We start from the raw sequence: 24,546 nt of genomic DNA, 5'->3' as shown, positions 1-24,546 counted from the left end.
CAAATGCTAGATGTATTAGGCACTTCAGATATTACTGGCTGAAGTAAAGTTTAATACAGCTTGCCAGCGCGTGGAAAAAATTTAAGGTCCAATTCAATGAAGTCAGTGTGATTTTGGCCTGAATCACCCATCTGCTACCTATATTAAGTAGTATAACATTCTCTATATAAATAAAATATATTCAACTTTGATCATGTTTGACATTTCTTACAGTGTTAAAATTTTTGTCATTTGTCAACCTGTATTTTCAGAGCTCTCTTGGACTGACTGCCAGGGCTCCATCTGGCAAAATGAGAGGTATTCCTAATCCAAAGCATTTCAAAGCAATTCTACCACATTAGGTAAAAAAGACCAAATTAAAGTGATTGCAGGTGACTGTAAAAAGATGGATTTTCATTTTCTTAAAAAAACTAACAATGAAATAGTAACTTAAAAAAAACCCTTTACGTTACTGTACCAGCTGCCTACCCATCTACCAATACTTTGTATGAGGCAGCTGCATTCAGAGTGATTATATATTGAGCCTCGTGTAATACTTTAAGGGACTTATTGTAAACTGCTGTATCATTTTTTGTTAAACTAATCGTTGTATTACCCACACTACAAATGTGATTGTAACCTGAAAAACATAGAGCCTAAGGACAATACAGACAACTGAGGTATCCAATATGTTAAATACAATTTTTTTTTCCCTTGGTGAGGTGAATTTGAGAGTTGCTCTCAGATGCAACTCCCACTCCCAGGAAGATTCTCGATTGTATTTTTTATTCCTGAAGAAAGCATACTAGCAACTTCAGAGCCACAAACAGATTACTGTCTTCCCACATAAAGTCTCTCTTTCCTTCCTTGAATAATCAAAGACGTCACTTTAAAGACTCACTGCACATAAAAGTTACAGTAAAGTCTTCCCTCGACTTTGAAAAGGCAGAAAGCTCATGTCATGTCCCAAGCTACATGTGTCATCATTGAACAATTACCAAACACCCTCCATGTTTGGTAAATACCCCAGCACAGGTTATCCATAAAGCTCTACATCTTCTAAAGCCAGGACCCTGTCACTCCACGGTGGAAGCACTAGCCAGCATCAGTGGTAGGGCCCTTACCCAAAGTGGGCAGCCTACAAGAGAAGCACCACACTGAGCTCACATGGTGTGCACACCTCCAGATTCACTGTGCGATCCCAAAGCAAGGGAGGGACTCAAGTGATAGTGAGTTAATGGAAATCAGAGTATTCTAGGCTCCTCAGCCTCCCTTCGGCCTTGGCAATCACTGACGAGTCCTAAAGAGATGTCTCAGCAGGATGTAATGGTCCTTGTTAAGATTTCCTCAAGTGGAACAGGATTCCACCTCTTCTCGCTTGCTCCTACTAGCCTGTAAAAACTTCTTTTTGTTTTTTTCTCTCATGAGTTTTATGGGGATAGAGTAATGCATAGCCTCATCAGCCCTCAACTGTCACTGGAACAAACTCCTATTCTCTTCCACTCTCCAGGAGCTGTATTGGCTTGGATTTCAAAGTCCATGCATGAATTGGCATAGATGCAGTAATGCATGAATTGACACAGATGCAGTACACACACATGTGGTGCTACATACATAAATATTAACCAACTATTTCAGTGGTTGCTCCTCATCCAGCTAAGTGATTTGGAAAGAATAAACCAGTTAGCAGGGAGGCAATGGCAAAGTCACAAAAGGCAAATACAACAGCGATACTGTTTGCTAGCAAAGTACGTTAGCTCATTTTAATTTTTTCTAAGAGTACATTACATTGCAACTCCTTATCTATCCCATTTTTTTCACTGAATCACTCTTTAAGAACATACAAATCATAATGAAAATATAACATTAATCTCTCTCGCTTACCTCACCATTATAAAAGAAGTTATTAATACAAGCAGTTGAAAGGGATTTCCTTAGACAGAATGCAGTTGTGGAAAACTGGCTTAGAAAAAAACCTCACTTTTGAGCTCATCAGCTCAAAATGTCTTACGTTCTGTAGGTGTGTTAGCTGGGGACCTTCCCTAAGGCCCATGTCTCCAAGGCACAGCTGTGTAACAAGCACTACATAAGCATTACACACTACTTTGGCAAGGTCTGACTGCAGGTCAGTTAAACTATCATAACGTCATTTTTATTTCAGGAACGATTTATTGCTTAGTGTGTTGCATACACCCCTCACAGAAACTGCACGCAAGCAGGTGCAGTGGTCAGGAAGAAAGTTGGACAACAGCAACAGCCCAGTTTATTTCTTATCCCTTTTAATTTCTTCAGATTGCTAACACTGCAAGTCTTAGCTCTTTATAATTAATGGCCCCTATGGTGCACAGAAAATCTGTGAATTGCTCTCATTACAAACATTTCGAAAGAATCTGGATCTAAATTGAGTTATGAGTTTTAAAAGAACTAAAAATTAATTTTATTTTCTATCTAAGAAATAATACTACTCCTCTTAAACCATGTAAAATTATTTTAGCTTTTTCTGTAGATTTCAAACTCTTACTCTGTTGCAGTCACTGGGATATATAAGCACTAACATCACTGCTCCCAGACAAACCAAAGTGGTTTGTTGTATGAACCTCAGAAGAGCAAAAGCCAGAATCTTCCTCCAGTGATTCATAGCACACCAAGTACATGATCCCACATCAGCCCATGAAATCTATCTTCTATTATCTGTGTACAGTAAATCAACGTAATCAGCATAACCAAATGATTATATGAGGAGAGATTTGTCATTAAGGTGCATAGCAATTATGACATACGACACAGTCCCAGCTCTCAAATCTACTCTCCCTGAATGACGAGACCAGCAAGTATTCCCACAGCCAAACCGTAGATGACATTTGACTAAGCCCTGTAGTTACACAATAGAGTGTCTGAAATACAACGTCTTGGTTACATGGTTTAGTTCAGTATTTGTAACTACATCTTGGAACCAATCTGGGTAAGAAATCTCAGAGCACACTATTCTAATTTATGGATTTGAGCCTTTTGAATTAATCTACTGACAGTAAGTCTAGTACATGTGCATTAACCATGCCTTTCTCCACAGTAGATTTACTTCTGGTTTCTATACTTTGTGGGAAAAAGTTCAGTATTGCAAGGCACTCCATGCCCAGTTTTATAACTCCTGATCTTATATACATACGTATGTCATACACATGAATTATAGTTTTCTTGTCATCACTGAGAAGTAAATAATGTTCACTTACTATTGTCTCCACCTGTATTCTCTGGTATTCAATGGTCTATACAGTATATGACAGAAAGGGCAATTTAAAATGTTTTACTGCACTATTTACACAGATATGCAACAATGGCAGTGCAAGTGCTGTTGACCTCTAAAGAGCTTTTCTTTAGATTTTGTTAGGATAAAGAATCCAAAAAAACCCCAAAACAAGCTACACTGCAGAGCTGTCTTTCAGACAATCCTGAATAAACACAGTTCCAGTCCTGCTGCTGTTTCAAGGTATAAGCCTGCCAAGGCAGCAGTAGAATTAAAGGTAAATGATGTACTCGGAAAATGTGGCAATCTCAGTCCACCCCAAACGTTTTCAACCTCACAAGTCCTGGCTTTGGAAAAGGGAGAGTTTCTTTGTAACACTTTATTTCTTGAGATGGTTTATAAGGAGAATTCAAACTCTAATGCCCTGGGACAAAAACTAAATTAAGCATAATCCATTTTATGAGTTACAGCAAAAAACCATTCTGGACAACATCACGATTTACTACATGAAATGGCTTTATGAAATGTATAAATCTTACTGTTCTATAAAATACATTTTTAATTTCAAAATGCAAATTATAATAATTAGTGTTTTAAACTTACTTTTAAAAGAAAGACACAGGATTGCCAAATTAAAGATTTATTATAGTGTTTTTATTAACAAACTTTCATTGGAAAGTTCTGGGCGCATTAACATAGGAGGCACATTGGCTTCGATGTTTGGCATTTGACAGTCAACAGAATTGCACTTCACTGTGATAGCCTTGCTACAACAGTGTAAATTTTCACGGCAACCCTCATAGCGAGCCTCTCTCGCTGACCTATTCAGCAGATGTTTTTTATCATTTCGGTCAGCCTTCAAAACCCCGTCATTCTGCAAAGAACGCGGATCTATCTTGCTCTCAGCTTTCTTTTTCTGCTTTGACAGAGAGGCTTTCTTGCTTTCAATCCCATTCGCTTCTGTACCACTCTTTTCATCACACTTGTCTGTCTGCTGACAGAATCCCTTTTGGTTATTTGATACGCTGTTCTCACATTCAGAGCAATGCACTATTAAAGGTCCTGCGTTTCGACAGAGAAACTGTGAGGAGCTCATCACCCTTGGAACAGTTCTTACATTTTCCTCTGGGTTTTGATGAGTATGTGAATCTGTCCTATTTATTCTTTGATGTGCCTGAAACTGTTGCATGGACTGGAGGAAAAAGTTTTTAGGCAGGGAGTTCTGCGTCATCGTTCTTTTGAGCCTTCCTTGAAGGCAACTGCAGTGGAGGACATGCTGGACTGGATGCACGTACCCTTCGGCAGCTTGCTGTAAAGCATTTATAGGAGCTACAGAGCTTTGGATCTGTACAGCTGCCGGTGAAGGAGAACACTGGTAACAGAAGGCATCACTTAACTGCTGACATGAGTGCGGGCTCCACTTCACTGCCACTTGCTTATATGCATCAGGACAGCTACACTGCCTGTTTTGAGAGAAAATTGGGCATATGCTGTGTTGGTCAATGGATGTCTGTAGTATAGCTGAACTAGCAACATTTTTTATGCTTTTACTCACTTCGCTATTATAGGCTGAATGCATAGGCATACATGTGTTTTGGGGCCTGCTGCTGAAGAGCTCTGAGCAGATATGAGTTTCTTCGTAAGTCACTTTCTCTGCAGGATTACAGATACCTGCTTGTGATGCCAGAGGCTCGAGCTCATAGCGCTCATGCTCCATTTCTGGTTTTTGACTTCTGGAATCCAGCTGATATTTGCTAACAGGATGTGATTTATTTTGACCTCTGCCGCCTTGGGCTCCTGAAAAGGTCTGAGAAAAGGCATTACACCGCAATTTTTTTGGTAGTGGGATCTGGCCACAAGTGCCCTGAGGTCCAAGGCATCGGCACATGCACTGGAAGAAGAACGTTGCAAAAGCCCAACTAATGCACATTATAAGCATCATAAAAGTGCCAAGCTGCGTGTATGCCAACACTGTAGAGGGCATCATCATTGCTCCAGCTACAAAGGTAGTCAATGCAGCCATTGCAATAGCAGAACCCATACGGCTTAAAGAAAAAATTACTTTTCCCTCCCGGTCAGGGTCAGGGGCTAAGCGATAAGCCACTCCGTAATGAACAGCAAAGTCTACAGATAAGCCAACGGCCACTGAAATAGTGACGGATTCTAACACATTTAGCTCCCATCCAAGAAGAACCAGAGAACCTACAGTGACAAAAATAGTTCCAGCTATTGAAACTATTGCATAAAGGCTTATAATTATATTCCAAGTTGTAAGAAGCATTACACTAAACGCAACAGCAACTGAAAGACCCATGGCAATTAGAGTACCATCAGAAAGACTGTCCTGAAGATCATAAAATTCAAGGTTACTCACAAACCAACCATTGCTAAGACCTTCAGGAGCAGAGCTAAGCTCACTTGAAATCCATGAGTCTACCTCTCTGTAGAACTGATGCATTTTCTCATAAGCCAGCGTGAAGAGGTAGGTGCTTTGGAACTCCAACACCACTGCCCTGATGGTGTCATTTAAGTCAAAGCGAGGCCCTGGGGTTTTACTATCTAAATGGTACCCTGTGCTTCTTTCTAGCTCCATTATAGCTCTCTTGATACATAATTCGAAAACTTCTTGTTTGTATGGAAAGCTCCAGTGGCTGCAGCAGGGGTAAAGAGATGGCTCATCACAGTCTTGATTTTCCATCCACTGCTTAAATGTTTCAATGAAGCAGCTCGTGAAATCTTGTTCTTCAGTCTGATAATAAAATGTTTGATTTCTTAACTTCTGACAGAAACGTAAAATCCAAACCTGTGAAGCTGGGCTAGCGATATTAAAACTGCTATCTAGCTGCAGCTTTCCTTTACTTTTAGGGTTTAAAGGGTCACCATTATCCTCAGGTATGACACCCCAGATTACTGTAATTGGCATGTGGAGCTCTTCTCCATGATGGACACGTTCAAACATAAAAAGCTTTTTGTATTCTGCATCATATCGTTCGAACGGGTGAGAAGACCTAAATACCTGAAACTCAGAGAGCTCCAATGACGGCAATTTCATCTTTGGATTTACACACACAATATATGCTCCACCAATTGTTAAGGCAAGGAACCAGAAAAGCCAAATATAACGAAATTTGATAACAATGCACGGCAAAACTTTTTCAAAAAATATCCTGGATGCTTCTGAGACTGCAAAAATAATCTTGTGGAACATTTGGCACAACACTGTCCAGCAGTTTTTGTTGTTGTATACCCTCTGCTGAGGTTTCTTAAAGCAACTGAAAATATTGAGAAGATATCGTTCATGTAATACAACTACAGCAGGTAGCCATGTAACCATCAAAACATAATTCACCAAAATGGCAGTGCCGGCATAAACACCAAAACACCTGATTGCTGTGATATTGCTGACATAATTAGCATAGAAGGCAGCAGCGGTAGTAAAACTCGTGACAAACATGGAAAGAGCAGCGTGCTGCAATGTGATGCTCACTGTTTCAGAGGTTCCAGCATGAGGTTTATCAAATTTTGTGTAGTTCCAAACGTCACATAAGACAAAAGCATCATCTGCTCCAATCCCAACAAGAATAATCAATGCTGTGAGATTCATGAATGGAAAGAACTCAAAATTAAATACTACCCGATAGAGAAAATAAGAAATAATCAAGGAACTAATTATTGCAAACATAGTCATCAGCGTGATAAACATGGACTTCGTGTATACACACATAACTAATAAAACAATTACAATGGCTATGGCAGGATACACAGTATCCATCAACAGGTAATCTTGAAACAATCTATGTTTTATTCCGAACTCAATCCCTGTGATGGTTGTTACACCATCAGAAGCATTCCAGTTCTCAAAGTTATCTAGGTAAATACTCATCATGCTTTCCCCTTTCTCAGTCGGAGAGAAGAGCATGCTGTATTTTAAAGCTGGTAAGACATAGTCAGCTGTCTTTGGGCTTAGAAAATCCTTGTCCACTAGATAGTGAAGGATCTGGTAAACAGCATTGTACTTGGTACATTTGCGAGGCACATTTGTACACTTAAGTTGGTCCTTCCTTTTGGCATTCATATCCCAGCAGTCCGGCCCCAGGGTTCCGTTGTAGTAGTATTTGGCACATGTGCGAAGCAGCTTTAGGGTGTGAGACAAATCTCGTTCTACAATTTTTTGACACGATGACCTGTTGTTTAGAATAGCAATATAGTTGCCCAGTGTCCAGCTGGGACAGCACGAAGCAGCAGTGGCTCTCTGGCAGAGATCACCAAACTGGGAATGGGATCTGATCTGTATAAAGACAGGCAGGGCGAAAAATCCAGTTTAAAGTAGTAGTCTGAATTATTAGAAACATTCACCCACACAAAAAAAAAAAATCCCAAAGTGATGAAAATTCAGCTTATGGTGCTTTTGTGTTAATATTTTAAATTCTTACATCCATACACATTGTTTTTGATCAGTATCCTCTTACACCCAGCAGACTAAACCAGCAGTAAACCAGTACACTGACTTGCAACAGTGGCATAAAATTGGCAGAGGTGTTACAAATATTGTAATTCTATTGTTTGAAGATGCACTTGAGGGTTTTCTTTCCAGACTGAGGGCCATTAACTCTATTATCTTGTGCTGTACTCCTGAAAATACACGATCAGCCATACATCAGTGAAGTTTCATTCTGCTTGGAATCACATGCTGAAGTTTCTAGGAGAGGCAGGGACTTACCATCCAGAAAGAAAGGATGTGACAGCTTTATGATGGCTTCCATCATCTGACCTCTCTTCTACAGCCCTCACTTTGTGAGTCTTTTTTAGCTCTTGTACAGCTGACAGACATTTCCCCCAACCAGGCCAGCCTGCCACTGTGTGTCCCTAAGGCATGTAGGATTTCCAAGGCACAAGATAATTCTGCTGTGGCATGATGCACCCCAAAAAATGCCCTGCTGCACAGAGGCGATGGTCATGGCTCTGAATGCTGCACCCACCGTGGGACAAACTCCCAAGAATTGATTCAGGAATGGAGTGGAGGAAGATGCAGCAGCAGCAAGGCCAGAGAAGTCGTGGGGACAAGCAGGCACAGAGCCAGGTCGTGGGGGAGGACTGCTGTTGTCAGCTCAAGTGACTGCCCAAAGCCTAGGAACTCCTGCCAGGGCTTTACAAAAATTATAGGAATTTTAACATTTTGGTTAAGGACTTTCCTTAGCTAAATGTTAATCCCTTATGTGGATACTCTTCTTTCATTTCAAGAATATTCCTGATTTAGCTGAAGCCAGTAAGAGCACAACTTATCTAAATCACCATAAGGCACTTCTAGGCAAAATTGACAGGATCTATAAAACAGAGCTGAAACTCTTAAGTAACAAGTCTAGGTCAGGGCCATTTTCTCAAGTTGGGAAAACTCAATCCTGCTAGGGCACAGGGAATATAAATCTTAAAAGCCATAACTTCTGGCTTGTTTTATGTGATAAATTGGAATTAATCCTTTAAATAGTTAGATACTTGTAAAATTTCAGTCCCAATCAAGTTACACAGAATGGATACATATTAGTACAGCCACGTGCTTAAGAGTTTACAGGATTGGGTCCTGAAACCATTGTCCATGTATGTTTTAAATTCAGGTATTCTGAAATATATCACTTTTTTTTTTTTTTTTTTTTACATTAGTTTATTATTAACAATCCTTTATGATGCAGACAAAAAAACCTGCACTTGGGGATTCTAATGACAGTGATAAAAGCTTTAGTAGGGACTTAATTTTGTCAACCAGTTTCTGAACAATAACAAACTGGCATTCCAAAAAAACAGGATAATTCACATTTGATTGTTTCCAGATAAAAACACTCACACATGGAAACTCAGGAAAAGCTGAACAACCTACTAAATAAAAGGAAGCACTGGAATAGCATATCTGTATTTTTCATGGCACATCTCCAGCTTAATCCTATGAGGATATAATAGGCAAATTGGGAGGAAAGGATTGTATTGTCTTCTCTATGTATTCAGGTTCAAGATGGGACAATGAGGTTGATATGCTGTTCTTCAACACTTGCTGCAGGCCATAAACATTCACTGGTAAAGTAACTGTTGCCAAAGATAAAGTAACATGAGCTGGCAGCTGGAAATTAGAAATTAAAACACAAAATTTAGGTCTGGATAGCTCATTAAAATACTTTGTAAAATGTTAATATATTGTAGCATTGGGCTTTGTTGGTGATCCAAAGGAATTGAAAAAGGCCATTTTGCTGTTGCCAGACTTAGTCTGCCACTGGCAACGTTTTCATTTATTTTGGAACAAGTAAGGAAACTAAGCTGTGCAACCTGTGCACATGCTGTATCTGTGGACAGATCTGCCCAAATGGATCTACACAGTGACGGAGAATCACAAAAACACCGTTTTGGGGAAACAGTCTGAGGAGATCATTTATGGTCTTTGAAGTTTATAAAAGAACTGTTTACAGTTTATAGGGAAAACATTCTGCAATTAACAAGTGAAAAAAAGGGCCCTTCTTATCCAAGTAGTAAAAAATTAGAACACCTCCTACAGCTATTTTGTATATAAAGTTTCCATGAAGATTATAGGACTACCATATGCTAAGCAGCTGCAGGATGGAGCCCCTAAGTGTCAGTAAAACATATAGTCAAAGTAGTTACAAGCAGATGGGAATACAATTAACACACAGGGGATATACTGTTAGTTTATACTAAAGCAAATACTAGTTGGTGCTGAAATACTGCTTATCATCAGAAAAATAGAAAAGTTCTAAAGTTTGCATTTCCAGAAAATAATGTCTGATTTTCCTGTCTTTGAATACAACAAGTTTTGCCACTTTCAAGAGAACTGTGGCCCTAAACAAGCATGAATTCAACAATAAAGCTAACTATGGCCAGAAGAGAGTCTGTAAGACCAGAAGGTCACTGAAATCATCAATTTCTTCCGATAGCTGCAGTGCAAGTTAGCATCCTCTCTAGGGACTGACTGCTAGCAGAACTCAGCATTCGGAAGCGGGGCCTATCACAGCACTTCATGTGTTCTAAAAAGCGTTAGAAAGTGCTTAGAAATTGTTAAAGTGTTAAAATCATTTAAACATGTTATTTGTAAGTAACAGGCATTTTTTAAAAAAAAAATGATGAAAAAAGTGTCAGTTCTTTCTGAGCATATAGGCCAGCAAGAATTGCAAAACTAACCAGAGCAATTTGTTTTGTTTACTAACTAGCTAAAAATCAATGCTGGCTATCATGATGCACTGTCATTCTGCACAGCTGAGATGTTAAGATTACTATATTCTTAAGTAAAGACCTAAATTACAAAAAAGACCCATAGACACATTACCTGCAACAATATTCTCTCTAAATATCTATACAACTATGGGTGTCGCTGAAATAACCAACATTTAATTTTCTGAAGTGTTCTTATTTCAAATGAAGAGCTATTTTAAAGGATACAAGATGTGTGGTGCTTGTTTTTTTTCAAGTAAAGTAGTTTCATCCTTCCCTCAGAAAGTAAAGCAGCATTTGAAATAATACATTATTATCAAAGTGTGAGTATAAAGGAAAAATAGATAAATTCCTCAGTAGCGATGCAACCATTACAAAGATTATTCTTCAAAGGTAATTAACTGTCCTTATTCTGTTAATACAAGAATATTTGGGTTTTGCTTATTCAGACTGCATTACTTTGCAATGATCTACACTACCCAGGATTTACCTGCATCAGCTGTATATATGACTAAACTTGTACAGTTGAATACACAGATTAGCATCTCCTTCCTAACTCTTAATTTTTGCCCTTGTAAAAGATTCTTCACCACTCTATCTCCTGACTGAACTGGTGATATGATTACTCCTTAGCTCAGTTCATTCAAAATTGAGCTGGGTTAGTTTAAATACTGTACTTTGCTCACCTAGCTCATTCTGATTGAAAGAGATAAAGGGTAACCACATGAGCCATCCTGTCGATGCAATAATCTCTGATAGGGAAAAAGGAACATTTCACGAGGCCACCCAGGACAAAGTGTCTGTCAGCAGACTAACAAGGGAGATTCATGATACAATGTTTCACTACAGCTCAACATTTTAAGCAAGCAAATGCCAGGTGTTAGGGAAAAGAGTTTGGGAATTCTCTAAATTAATACAGTTGTTTTAAAGGCAATGATAAAATTAATAATGAAAATATTCCTTATTAAAAAAATGTGGTATAACATGAAGTTAATTGTTTAGGATTTTTTTAGAAGAAAAAATTGGAAATAAACAGAACATTATTAATAGAAGAAAAACGTATTGCTTTATTTCCATGCAAAGTAACTACTAAACAAAAATTTATGGTTAGTCAGCAGTTCGAAGGAGTTCACAAGTGACAAGCTTTTATTTTACAAATATACCATCTCAATGATTTTTGCCTTTGTCAGTTAACTTCCATCAGTTGAAACCGGACATCAATTTCTATCAGAAAGTGATGTCCAGTCAAGTGCTAAATTATCTTCTAACACATACAAAAGAAGGTATGGTAGCCTATGAAGTCGGCTATTACAATGGTTGTTTTGACTATGCACAGTACTGAGTACAAGGAAAGCCAAAAAAAATTACAAAAGTGCCAGACAGACAAGGCCAACATGTCTTCTTTCATTTACACACTTTTAAAGAGAAAACTAGTATCACTCTGAAAGTATCACCATCCACATCTAATTAATTGGATTATATTTCTCGCTACTGTATCTACGTTCCTTTGATCTCTACCTGACAACCTAACTCTGGAGCTTTAAAAAAAGAAGTCTGAGTGACCCACTGGGTGAGGCAGCTAATTCACCTGAAGGTGAAAATGCAAGAAAAATGAATTATTTGCTGAGAAACAAAATCAAAAATCCATGGAATAATATTCTAAGAGGTAACACACAGCAAAAGTTAAGATAGTCCCTTCTGCAAAGAAACTTCTGAAGCAACCCTCCTCCATCCCATTCTGGATGGTATTAGTAGCAAAACCAAACACATTCCCCTATATAATCCGATTTACAAAATGAAAGTTGTTTTTTAACTTCATCTGCATGCTGACTGATATTCGAAAAGGATATGAACAATGTGAAGTCCTCTCATATGCTACTGGATGGCAACGGGTAGCAAAACAGTTTCAAATACGTGCTTCAGATTTGCAAATTAAACAAATTAAATGCCATCTTTACTTACCCTCAAGTTATCTACATTGCACATTGACTTAATTGCATTCAAATTCCATAAATTCTCTCCTTCTGTTGATGTAAACACCACTCGTGAATAGCGATCACCTGAAATTACAGGAGGCAGGTTTTATAGATTGTTTGGGCGCGTCTGGTATCAAAGACTGAGGCAAAATCCCACCATTCAAATGACACAGACGAAATCTTTGTCAGGTCATGGGAATCCACCTCCCTTTCAAGACGAGCTATTTATCTGTAAGACTCAGTCCACATCAAAGTTTCAGTTTCCTTAAAGTGCTTATAGTAAATATGGCATCTCCAATACTATATACCACTTAGAAGCTCTACAGACTTCTATTCACACAAACTATCTTCTGAAATGTGACAAACAAATAAAACTCAAAAGATCTAATCAGCAAACTATGAAATTCTTGGCACAGCATAATGGCAGTACATAGATAACAGTAATCAAGGGCTGATTTAGTAAGTAATTTGGGAATATAAATAATAATTATAAAGCTGTTTCTACAAGAATGTTTGTGCTTCAGAAGCAAATAACTGCAGTGGAAATTGTGATATCCTTGAGGCCATTTTAAAGAATTCTACAGTTTAGACACATACAGCTTTAAATTACAAGTTAAATCACATTTATTGGAAGACAGCTTTTAGGAAAGGAAATAATTATTTAGTGGCAGTGAGATCTTTATGCGTACCTAACAAGGGAAACATATATACAAACACATGGTGCTGCATATATGTTACTTTGTATTAAGAAACATTATCACCTCAATTGCAATATTCCAAAAACCAAAAGGCTCACTGCTGTGAATGTGCAGAATTTTTGCCTTTAATGTGAGCGTAGTGAAAAGACTTGGGGTAGTGTGTTACGATCTCTGACCATGCTTTAGTATGAAGGAAACTGAAATCTGCAGATCCTGGAGGAAAGAAAGAAAGATACCAGGAATGGCAAAAACTGGTTAAGAGGAAATCAACTGTTTGCTTTACATAATGGACTGGCAAAGTTTCCCATAGAAGCACAATTCCTTCATGACCGACACAACTGAGACTACGCAGAAACAGTTGTGGAAAGAATGAGAGTGAGACTATCCAGAAACAGCGGGCAGGATAAGAGGAGTTAATTCTTCTACGCGTTGCAGTTAATGCTCAGTAGAGTTTCAAGTACACTTCCTCTTCCTTCCACAAGATATGCTTGGTCTAATTTGGTTCTGCTCACAGGAGCAGAAATGACAACCTTGCTCACATCCTCTCACTTAGATGTAAAGCCCATACTGTCATTGAAAAAATAAAATTATAAATCTGTTTTTCACCCTGGTTTTTACTGGCCATTGCTCTCTCAGATCAAGTAATATAAACAAATAATTTCACAATTATGTTTTTGTGTGCTGTTATCAGTCCTCACATATTGAAGTAGCTGCAAAAGAGCCCAGGTCATTATATGAATAAAGGCAAGATCTACATCTGCTAATGCAAGCTCTCTGCCAGAACAGGACTTATCAAAGTTTTGCAGTATGCCTTCCAAAAAGTTAATAAAGACTTCTTTGTCTTTTTTGACCTCTAGTTTAACTCAGACAGTTTCATAAGCCTTCACTAGTCTAAGGGGGGAGGGGGGTTAATTTTTGTTTGGGTGGTTTTTCTGGGTGTGTAGTATTTTGTGTGGGGGTTTTTTTCCTAAACAATGCCCTAAATTCTGTACAATATATGGTCTGCGGATGTCTTTTAGGACATATACAGGAAAAGTATTTTGATTTAGGTTTTTTTAGAGTTAACGGCACCGATAAAACTCAGTTTCTTCCCTAGAGTGAATTAAGTGCTACCTCCATAGTTATACACAAACCACTGCTTTTATTATGATTAGTATTACCAATAACTAATAAAAATCTTTACAGGAAATGAAACCACTTAAAGAAAGCACTTTAAGTAAACAGAGATGCTTCCTAGGAAAAAACAATAAAACACAACATTTCAGCCCAATTTCTTCAGACTTCTGCACACAGAAAGAAGGTGCTGTTGTGAATATACTAAGCAAAAAATATTTTCATATACAGAAATGCTCAGAAATTGTTCAACTGGCAGAATTTTTTAGCCTTCCTTACACAGTTTCTCCACTTACTTGGAATATCACAGAAAAAGGTATCCTTGTGGAAGTTCCAGTCTGCTTGCCTCTTCTCTCTTTCGTAGTGATCATCTGACCATCTGTCATCCTGATGACTAAAACAGAGTAAATAGTTTTACCTTACCTTAGCAAAGACAAAAGAAGACTTCTATTAGAAGTCTAAAGAATAAAAGACTTCACAATAAAAGAAGCAGCATCCAAACAAGTCACACATCATAATAGCTCTTACATATGAGAAAACGTATTTTTACCAGTGTGACTTTGGTATACAAAACCTGAAACATTCACTGAATTTTTTGTTTAGAGACTTCAGAGGAAATTACTTTGAGCCCAGTACTGACAATATCAATATTTCAAAGAGAAAACTAAAATCATACACTTTTTAAAAGAGCTTGAGATGGGAAATACCTAGTTCCATGTGGAAGGCCATGAGAATTATAGATGATCAGATTCAATACTTATTGAAATCTGTGGCAGTACATATATTAACTTCAGAGGGTACTGGAGCAAGCAATATGTACATTCAAAAAAACCTTCAATAAAATAACATGCATTTTTAATATAAATTCTTACCTTTTAGCTTGCTCATCTGCATATTTGAAAGGATAGTTTGCAAGTGTTGCTTTGTACCCTGTGTTTTTCACCATATTGTTCCATGTGACCAATCTCTGTCCTATGGCTGTCCCTCTTGGCTCAAAACCCTAAGAGAGGAGAGCATCGCAAAATTCCATTAATACTTTTCACTCTTTAGCTCAAATGGGAAAGTGGAAACATGATCAAAGTGATGGATAGTTTTAATTATGAAGCACAGTTACTCCAGGCATCTATGTTTAAAAGGTAAAATGCTTTATGACAAGTCAGACAAAATAATGACTGACTATAGAGTGATAAGGAATTAAGAATTCTTGCACTTTTCTCCCCAAGAAGTGATGATGATTTAGTCCACCAAACATTTAACACTTAGTTTTCAGAGCAAGGGCATTCTATAAAGTCCTCTTCTGTATCTCAATTATCACTCTTTACTGATTAAATATGATTAAAAGCACTCAAGTGTATTTCCTCTATTTCTTCAAGAATAAGGCAAATCTTTAAATAATTTTGAAAGTGACTTTGAAACAATTTTAATACCTTGGCTGTTTTCAAGAAATATCCATTACATATGGAAATGTATAGATGTATACTACTATGAGCAACAATAACTTATAGGAACAATGTATTTTTATTTGAGGATAATAATTAAATACAGTATTTTCAATGAAAGTCCTGAAAGCTACTCACGGGTAAGACAGCTCATGAAAAGTTAAGAAATGACCACAGTATTTAATAGAATCTGATAAAAATTACTTTCAGTCTTTCAATATGGATATAATTTCATCCCCAGAAGGCACATAGAATCCCCTTTCCTTTAATAGATCCTGGCCCTCACTCTTTGAAACCTGATTTAGAACGTATGGTCTGTGTTGTACTGTACTGTACATCTAAAACTGGGATGAATTTACATTATTCAATCTACAGCAGTTCTGTTGAAGGACATATGACCCTTCAACAGCAAATGCAGAAGGAATTTAAGCTAGTGGATAACACTCTCTGATGGCAACTGTTATCTTTGTATAACCATTAGCTGCTCCAATGTCAAGATTTTTTTTTTTCTTTAATTAGAGGAACTACAAGGCTCTTTAACAACTCATTTCTTTTGTGGATTCATTAGACAGAACTTGCTTTTGCAAGCTTACTGCCAAACGAATCTCTCTGAAAATTGATTCCCAAAGAGATTCATAGCACAGGAAACTTTTCCAGGCATATTGAGTCATTTTTTTCCTCTGGGCAGATGTCAATTTAAGAGTTATATATATATAATTATACCAGTAAACTGAAGAAACAGCAAACCAAAAATACTTATTTGACAGCAAAACTGATTAATATTGACTTACCAGCAATGGATCAGAGAAATCTGGAAGATCTGGAACCAATATTCCAACGAGCGCACACACCACTATTAACACAGTACACATGCCCAGGACCACCACGGGCCAGTCGGCTATGAGTGCAGCATAGCTACATGGAGAGGAGAGAAAAAGATGTTACAGAAATAAAAGTTATACACAAAATTAATCCATAGTTCTCTAAAGAACCATCATGAAACATTGATCTGTTTTCTTTGTTATGCTTACAGGAAATTAAACTCACTATCACAAATGGATGGAAAGTGTTTGGAACAGTTTATTTCTACACCTTTTTTTTTTTTTTAAGTAAGGAAACAAAAAAACCCCAACTCATTTTCTATCAAATTTCTCTACTCCCTACTGAAACTTTCTATTCTTATAGAGAAAATCTTTTCATGTCAGACTACTATTTTCTTCCCCTAGGATTCTGAAAAAAAGCGTAGGCTTTATCTTAGATTTTCTTTGTGCTGCTACAGAGGTGATTAACTGTGGGCTACTGAAATATATATCTCTGTTGTTTAACACATGTTCAGCATTTAAAAATTCCATAGCAGTAATTTACATTAAATGATTTTAAATTAAAAAATGCAGGGGAAAAAAAAAAAGGCATATGTAAACTGTTGTTCAAGACTAAACACAATTTTTTTACATAAGTACTTCTTCCTTGACTTTATACTTAACTTTTTGCATGGATATTATCCACGGTTGGGGACCACTAGAAAATAGATGCTTTGTTAAAAATTTAATGATAGAAAACATCAGTTTCTTCCTTGAAAGCTTAAGTTTTTTCAAGAAAAATATCAAAGAGAGGAAAAAATCAGTTTTAAAGCAGAACTCAAAAGAAAACATTTTCTCTATATTTAAAAGTCACTAAAAAAAAATAGTCAAACCATGTATACTAATGATACATAAAATCTGTTGTAAATTCAAAGGTGCAAAGGATTTGTGACATGATACATAGACTAATCAGCATTGTTTAGTCTTCTAGTATAACACATATCCTTGGATTTTAACTCCTAGCTTATTCTAAATTTTAAGAGTGCAAGGATTTTTATATGCAAATCCAATTTTCATTATTTTCATAAAATATTTTTTGTTAAATTGACAGCTAAGTATCAGAAAATAAAACGAAAGCCAGAAATCTTAATTTCTTAAAGACTTGAATTTATAGATTTTATGTTTCGAGTGTAACACAGTCTAATCTTGGGAGCAAAGAGAGTAAAGAAAGTCCCAAAAAGTTTAAAAGGCATTAAAAAAATAATTACAGGCTATGAATCATTCTATACTAACAGTCTCTGTACACACTAAATACTGATCAAGAAGAGCTATACTACTCTTATTTCCTCCTCAACTTACATGCAGTGTAACATGAAAGTTTACAGCAGAGTGCTCCTTTACTTATTTCTACTATCTTAAAAGATTATGTTTTTTTTTCAATTTCAGAACAACTCATTATCTAATCACAGTTCAATTACTGGCTCTACAGAAATTTTCTGTCCCACTGCTAAGAAGGGAGGTAATGCCCAGCTCCTCACACCAGCAACAGCTTCCCAGTTTTCTAACTGTAACATCAACTGCAGTGAGCAAGCTTATTGCTGACTTTCCATAGCATGTGGAAATAGGTATGCTCTAGGGGTCTAAATAAGTTTTAAGGAGCAAGGAAGTTCACAGCACTGAATGTAACTCAATTTCCCGTTAGGTAAACGTGGAATAATTCCTACCACTCTCACACAAGAGTTTAATTAGCAAAAGCTTGAAAAGCAATTTGAAGTGTAGGTTTTTAATATTAAGGTGAATCAGAAAGGGGCAGCTTGCCAAATGAGCAATTGTACAAAGCAGAAATGAAGGGAAGTAAATGACCTAATAGAATTTTCCTATTTATAGAAGTAAATGTTATCATAAACACCAAGCCAGACTGGCTAGCTATTACAGACATTTGCTCTGAAGTAATAAAAATTATACCTGAAAGATTTACTTTCCTATTTATCACTAGCGTCAGATTTACTACTTCAACATGTTGTCTCTACGCTTCCATTCTCAGCTGAGCAGTTCTTAAATTGGTTAAATTCTTCAGTCACTAGTAACATGTTAATAAGCCACATACAGAAACCAGATAAGCAAAACTGACCTGGGCTAGAACATCAAAAAGGACTAACTATGCTATATTTTAATTTTATTTGTCTGAGCATCATTTGGTGCTGCTGAGGGCTCTGACTCCAAACAAGTTGCCTACAGCCAACTTTGATCCCAACCCACTGTCAATGGCTAAGCAGATGGCAGTTATTCTGTTTCTCACCTATTAAAAAGTCATAAAACTAGTTTAGTTACTTTTTATTTTCTCTGTGAAAAGTAAGACATTGCCCTGATTTAAATCCTGCATAAATGACCCCTTGCCTGTAAATGTCTGAGTCCAAGAGAAAAATGCTTAAATCAATTCCTCAGCCAAGGAATCACATTCAGAAAGGGCATCCTTATTGCTAAGCACATCCTTTAGTACTTTTCTACATCAGAATAACACCTCCCGCCTTTTGACGCCTAATTAAAACCATGGTTGTGCAATGAGCTGGACATAAAGCTACACAGATACAGTATCTTCTTTTTTTCTACCTCCAAACTATTCAAACACTGAACGATGATTTCTCAATAACTATGACACTAACTGAAATCTCTTTTTATGCCTGCTTTCAGTGTAGTTGTTAGAATGGTAACACTACTTTAAGCTGCCTTGTACCATTAAAATGCATACAGTTTTCATTAATTTCTTTCCCCCTGACGTTTTTTCATACACCTGAAAAAGGTTTGAGTTTGGGTTTTTTTTTCATGTTTTCAATAATTAAAAATGCTTAGGAGATACAGTAATTCAATCTATATTTACCTCACCCATTTAGCACCACTAAAAGACTGGTTTCAAGCAATTTGCCCCAAGGGGATCTAAGACCTCAGATACTTTCTTCAAAAGAAGGTAAAAAAGATAGGGTTTGCTTTTCCTTCCCATTTTAAGCTACAGCATAACATGCGGATAATGTTAAACTTTTCTATTCAGCACCTATCTGCAGACATACTCGGGTTAAACCACTACCCAGCCTCATATAAAGAGACAGCAACATATTATATATAGCTTCCATATTGTAAAGAGGTCACTAGGAGCAACAGATATTTGTGTGACTGAATTCATATTAACAGATTTATGTAACTCAAACCAGATATTTAGCGAACAGCCTGTTCTTCACTGAAAGCAAATCCTAAAGGTGGATTACAATTTTAATGTATTTTCACTTGAGATGGTTTTTTGTTGCTACTACTGATGCACTAACAGTTTTAGGTAAAATTGCTCTGCTATTTTCTATGACCCTGCCATTCTTCAGAGCATATACAGTCCAAACTTAGTGGTCCTGATTGTGTGGAATTTCTGGTTTTAGGAAGAATAAAAGACCATTTTGATGAAATTTTCTGAACTTTTTCACTAGACTGTTTTATCATGATTGATGATACTACCAAGCCGCTTCTCAAAATCACCCTTAATCAAAAAGGCACCAAGTCACAGAGTTCTCATGCTTGTGCAGATAGTGTACATACACACACAGAGGATTATAATTAAAATGTCATTAAATATTTGAAAACAGCAAACATTGGAATCTGCATGGATTTTAAATTTCTGGCCCAGTATTTATGGAGAGACTACTTGTCTCTCCATAAACAGAGCAAGTGAGTTTGGCCACCTTCTGTGGTCTATCCTCTTCCTGCTCCCTCAGCACTCGGAGGTGTGTGATTGGGGATGTTAAAGAGCTTGTCCCTGGCTCCTTCTTCCAGTGTTTATTTACGGACCCACTGTAGATGAGTTCTTCTAAACATTGTTTGAACTTGCTGATGCTATCTCCCTCCACAGTCTCCTGTGGCAGTTTCAGAAATTCACTACCCACTGCATTAAAAAAATGCTTTTTGATTTTAAAATCCGCTTTAACTTGATTGTCTCCTATTTTCCTTGAACATTCCTTACTCCTGCATTGTGTGGGGAATAACAGCTTTGCCATCATCTCATCTACTGCCTTTATGATTCTGCAAACCTGACATGTATCAGTATTAGACCTTACCTTTTTGGTAACTTGAATGGTCTGGCTGGCCTGGAAGGAGAAAAAAAAAGAGTAATTGAAACTATATGAAATATACATGCATGTACCACTTTGTTTAATTCTTTCCATACACGGTTAAGTAAATACACTTTAAAAATCAGATAGTTTGGAATATGAATTATTTTAAAAGGCATACAATCATATTCAATTGAGTCTTTGCAAACAAGTAATTCAGAGAATAATTACAGCTACAAAGACAGCTGGGTTTTCAAAAGTGGAGCATTATGCAGCTGATTTTTGGGACTACTATTCCAGAGACACTTCCACTTTTCAACAAGAGATCAAATAAACTAACATGATAAAAATTCAGCACCGTTGACAATCATGACAAAGTTTGCATATGATGGGAACTGACAACCCAAACACCATGTTCTTACATTGCAATTCACAAATCTTCTTAGTGTCCTTCGTAATGACATTACAAAAAAAAATATTTTGTCCATAAATTCTGTCTTGCCATAATACAGGAAATAGAATGACAAAAGGTACCTATATAAATTAACTTTTCTAGGCAAGTTTTTGTTATTTATTAAAAATCTAATATAAACAATATTACTTTGATGAGGAGATAGCAAACCCAAATGCAAATTATTCTTATCTCCCACTGTTCAGTGAACACTTCATTTTGTTAGGTATTGGATCAGTAAATTTCACATAAACCTCACTTTTACAAAAATTCCCATGAAGAATCTGCAATTCCTTTCAAGAATTTCCTGTCTATGAATGTCATACAATCACTCCAAAGATGTAAACATACTATGGCTTCAGTTAAGTTATGGATTTGTTTTACTTTTACCACCAAGGACATATTTGATATTATGACTTTTAAAGGGTAGAGAAAACAAGGAATCAGGAAGCAGCTGCTTGCATAAAATAGATCACTTAGTATTTCTACATTGAGGTCTCCAAAAGAGTTGATTTGTATGCTTTCACAGCACTGGATAAAGAGTTCAAACTTAGATTCCTTGGAAATCTTCACAAAAGTTTAAAGCTTAATTCAGTGCTCAGGAATGAGATTTGCTGTCCTTCAAAGCACAAGATTCACCACTCTGTGCTGCAATTCTAGTCCAGGAGAACCAAAATGTTCCAGCATAATCATCTCAAGGTAGCTGCAACTATGCCCAGACTAGGTGTGAGTACTGCTTAGGCCGTATCTATTTCTAACTGAGCAACTGTACAGGGGAAATAATCTACATAAAACTGAGCCTCTGAAGCACAATGCACTGTTACACCAGACAAAAAGTACAATCTAATGCAAACCAGCTCTTAAGGCAGCTACAAGCCATTTTAGATACATATTCAAAGCACTGCTAGTTAACATGATAGCAAAAGGGTGATGAAAATGTAATTGACAGTGCAGAGTAATATAAATGTAACCATTCCTGTTATTCCTTTCCTTGGCAGGGAGGATGGAAGAACAAATTAAACTAGCAAAGCTAAACACTGATGCTAAACCCTCTTTTACTCTTCATCTTCATTCATGGTGTTTGTCAAGCAACACAGTATATAAATATAACTATGATGGATCGTTTCATCAAGAAATATAAAGCTATTGTAATTATTTCCTCAAGAAACATAAATCCATTTTAATTTAACTGTTGTTAAGAAATAAGAATTGTATAAAAGCAAATTTCTATCAGCTGTAATTCACTGCTGTCTGGAAATGGTCCAACTCAACAAAGCAGTAGAGCTGCTAACTGGTACATGCCTGTAGATAGTACATAGTAGCAAAAATAGCTCCTTGCAGCCGTGAGGAAGCTGGAGAAAAGGAGAAAAGCAGAATAACCAATCTGCAGTTGCAGTTCTCAAGGATTAAGGAAATGTACTGACAAGGACTTTCTGTTAAATCCAGACACAAAAATTAAGATGAAATTTATGAAATGTCTCCAACCTTCAGACTGTAGTCCAAGATGCACAAATCTGACTTTCAGAGGTACTGAACATACTCAGTTTCACATCTGATGCCAAAAACTTCTGGTACCACCACAAGAACAACAGGCTTGTCAGCAGCCAAAATGTACAGAAACCCAAATGAATTGAGTTCTGAAATTATTTTGCAACAGTAAACTGCCTGAGGCTGAAAAGAAGTTGTGGTAGGCTCAGGGGACTGCTCGCAGTCCTATCTACAGTCTCAACCACAAAACCAACTCTTCTCAAGTAAGGCTAGACTGGATGATAAGAAACTAGGTACTGAAGTCAGAACTCACTAAACTTAAATCTGAAGTTGGTAGCGACAGGACTTTCATGGACTACTTCAGCACCAAGACAGAGCGCAAACTGAGTATGTGCTTCCGTGCCTATATGAAAAGAGGGTAAAGCTAGAGTCAGGTATAATAGATTTTTGTAATTGCAGCATACATTCTTGGGTTTACAGAATAGAGAGAAATACATACAGACATATTTACTGTTAATATGGTGATTCAAACATAAATTTCTAGCTTTTCTTTGCAAAGACCTGAATTTCCATATATATTCAGTCACTTGGGAAAGTGAGTCCTGTTTTCATGTGTCATAATGGACCCCACCATGAGCAATAATACCATAAAACTATTTGGCACAACCAAGAGCCATACAAGGACAACTAGTACAAGCTTTGTAATTATCCTGACTTGTATAAAGTTTTATATGACAATTTCAGTTTATACTGGCAGATAAAACTGCCTTCCATATTCTTGCACTTTGTCAATTTTAGTACCCACTTTTACAACAAGGTTAATCTACAAGGCTGAAAAAACAAGCAGGTGCTTTAGTTGAGAATTAACTCCTATAGAGGCAGTGTTTTCCTCTCCACAGGCTGCAGCAGTGCTGTCCACATCATCATACACCATGCTGTACAACTGTTACCATGATCTCCATGACTCTATAAAGGGTCAGCTGCTTCATCCAGAGACCCATGTCCAAATCACTACACACTCCTTCCCAATACAAGGGTTTCTTCCAACAGTGAGGGTCTCAAAAAACTGTCAAGACAAACATTTGTTGAGGAGGACAACGTATAACCCTGCGGATGATGCAGGCGCTTTCTCAATTTATCTTCTTGTATATTCACTCTTTCCACAGTTCTCCCAGCCCCTTCTGCATGCCAAATCTTAGTAGATGGGCATGTTTTAAATCTCTCTCTTTAGGCTTTATTCTGTCTTTCAATTATGTCTCTGTAACTATATGACAAAACAGTTTTTCTAAACAGAATATAAAACTTGTTTTAAACAAAACGTTCAAAAATTATCTTTGCCTAATTTGGTTTACACAAAAGGGGTAAAAATACCAACACAACCATTCTTCATCATCTCTCTCTCCCATCAAAACCAAAGTACATTTCCCTCTGTTTCCTCCACCTGCAAAATATATTCAGTGCTGAACAAATGATGATGATTAAGTTCTTCAAAGTTAGGGAGGGTTAAAGGTCACACCTGCTATCAAACTGTTTTGTTTCGAAAAGCATGGATTAAAAAAACCTGTGCACACCCGGGTGAATTCCAGCAGTGTAACCAATCCCTTGCAGCTGTTGTGATGACTCTATTATATCGGTCAATAGGAAAAGTTATCCCTGAAAACTGTGCCCCAAAAATTCTTTAGTTATGCTATAAAATACAGAAATGCATGGCAAAACCAGATCTTTCCCACTTAATTAATGCTCCTGTATCTAATTTTTGAAGTATTATACTTTTATTTAGCCAGTTTAAATAACACCACTAACCTCCCAAAAAAGGTCTAGACAAAAAAAAAAAAAAAATCCTCATCAGTTTTCATGAGAAAGAAACACTGAATTCCAGTATTTTGTTGGGACAAAAGCCAAGTTGATCTGTGTATTAAATTACCCCTCTATTTAGTTCTCACAAGTTTGGTAGTGGAAAGTGACAATCACAGTTGTTTGTGACAGGACTAGTATAACCAAGTTATTACATAAATTAGAATCACTGATTAAAATCTACTACATATTATGCACCGGCTTCAG

The 24,546-nt window shown here is 37.0% G+C and overlaps 1 protein-coding gene across 4 annotated transcripts in view; it reads right to left on the bottom strand.

Annotated features, from left to right (window-relative positions):
• Positions 1 to 3,855: 3,855 nt before the first annotated feature.
• Positions 3,856 to 24,546, bottom strand: part of DISP1 (dispatched RND transporter family member 1) — an 86,075-nt gene continuing 65,384 nt past the window's right edge. For all 4 annotated transcript variants that reach the window (XM_026845503.1, XM_026845504.1, XM_026845502.1 and 1 more), the window contains 6 exons: positions 20,553 to 20,582; positions 16,450 to 16,573; positions 15,092 to 15,219; positions 14,516 to 14,613; positions 12,395 to 12,492; positions 3,856 to 7,511 (listed from right to left, as the gene is read on the bottom strand). In XM_026845503.1, the coding sequence (XP_026701304.1) occupies positions 3,867 to 7,511; positions 12,395 to 12,492; positions 14,516 to 14,613; positions 15,092 to 15,219; positions 16,450 to 16,573; positions 20,553 to 20,582 (4,123 nt within the window). In that variant the 3' untranslated portion in view covers positions 3,856 to 3,866. The remainder of the gene's footprint in view (positions 7,512 to 12,394; positions 12,493 to 14,515; positions 14,614 to 15,091; positions 15,220 to 16,449; positions 16,574 to 20,552; positions 20,583 to 24,546) is intronic.

Source organism: Athene cunicularia (assembly GCF_003259725.1).
Source record: "Athene cunicularia isolate RWA chromosome 3 unlocalized genomic scaffold, athCun1 chr3_part1, whole genome shotgun sequence".
NCBI classification, from domain to species: Eukaryota; Metazoa; Chordata; class Aves; order Strigiformes; family Strigidae; genus Athene; species Athene cunicularia.
The sequence above is the reverse complement of the archived record's forward strand: the minus strand, read 5'-3'. Positions and strand labels throughout refer to the sequence as shown.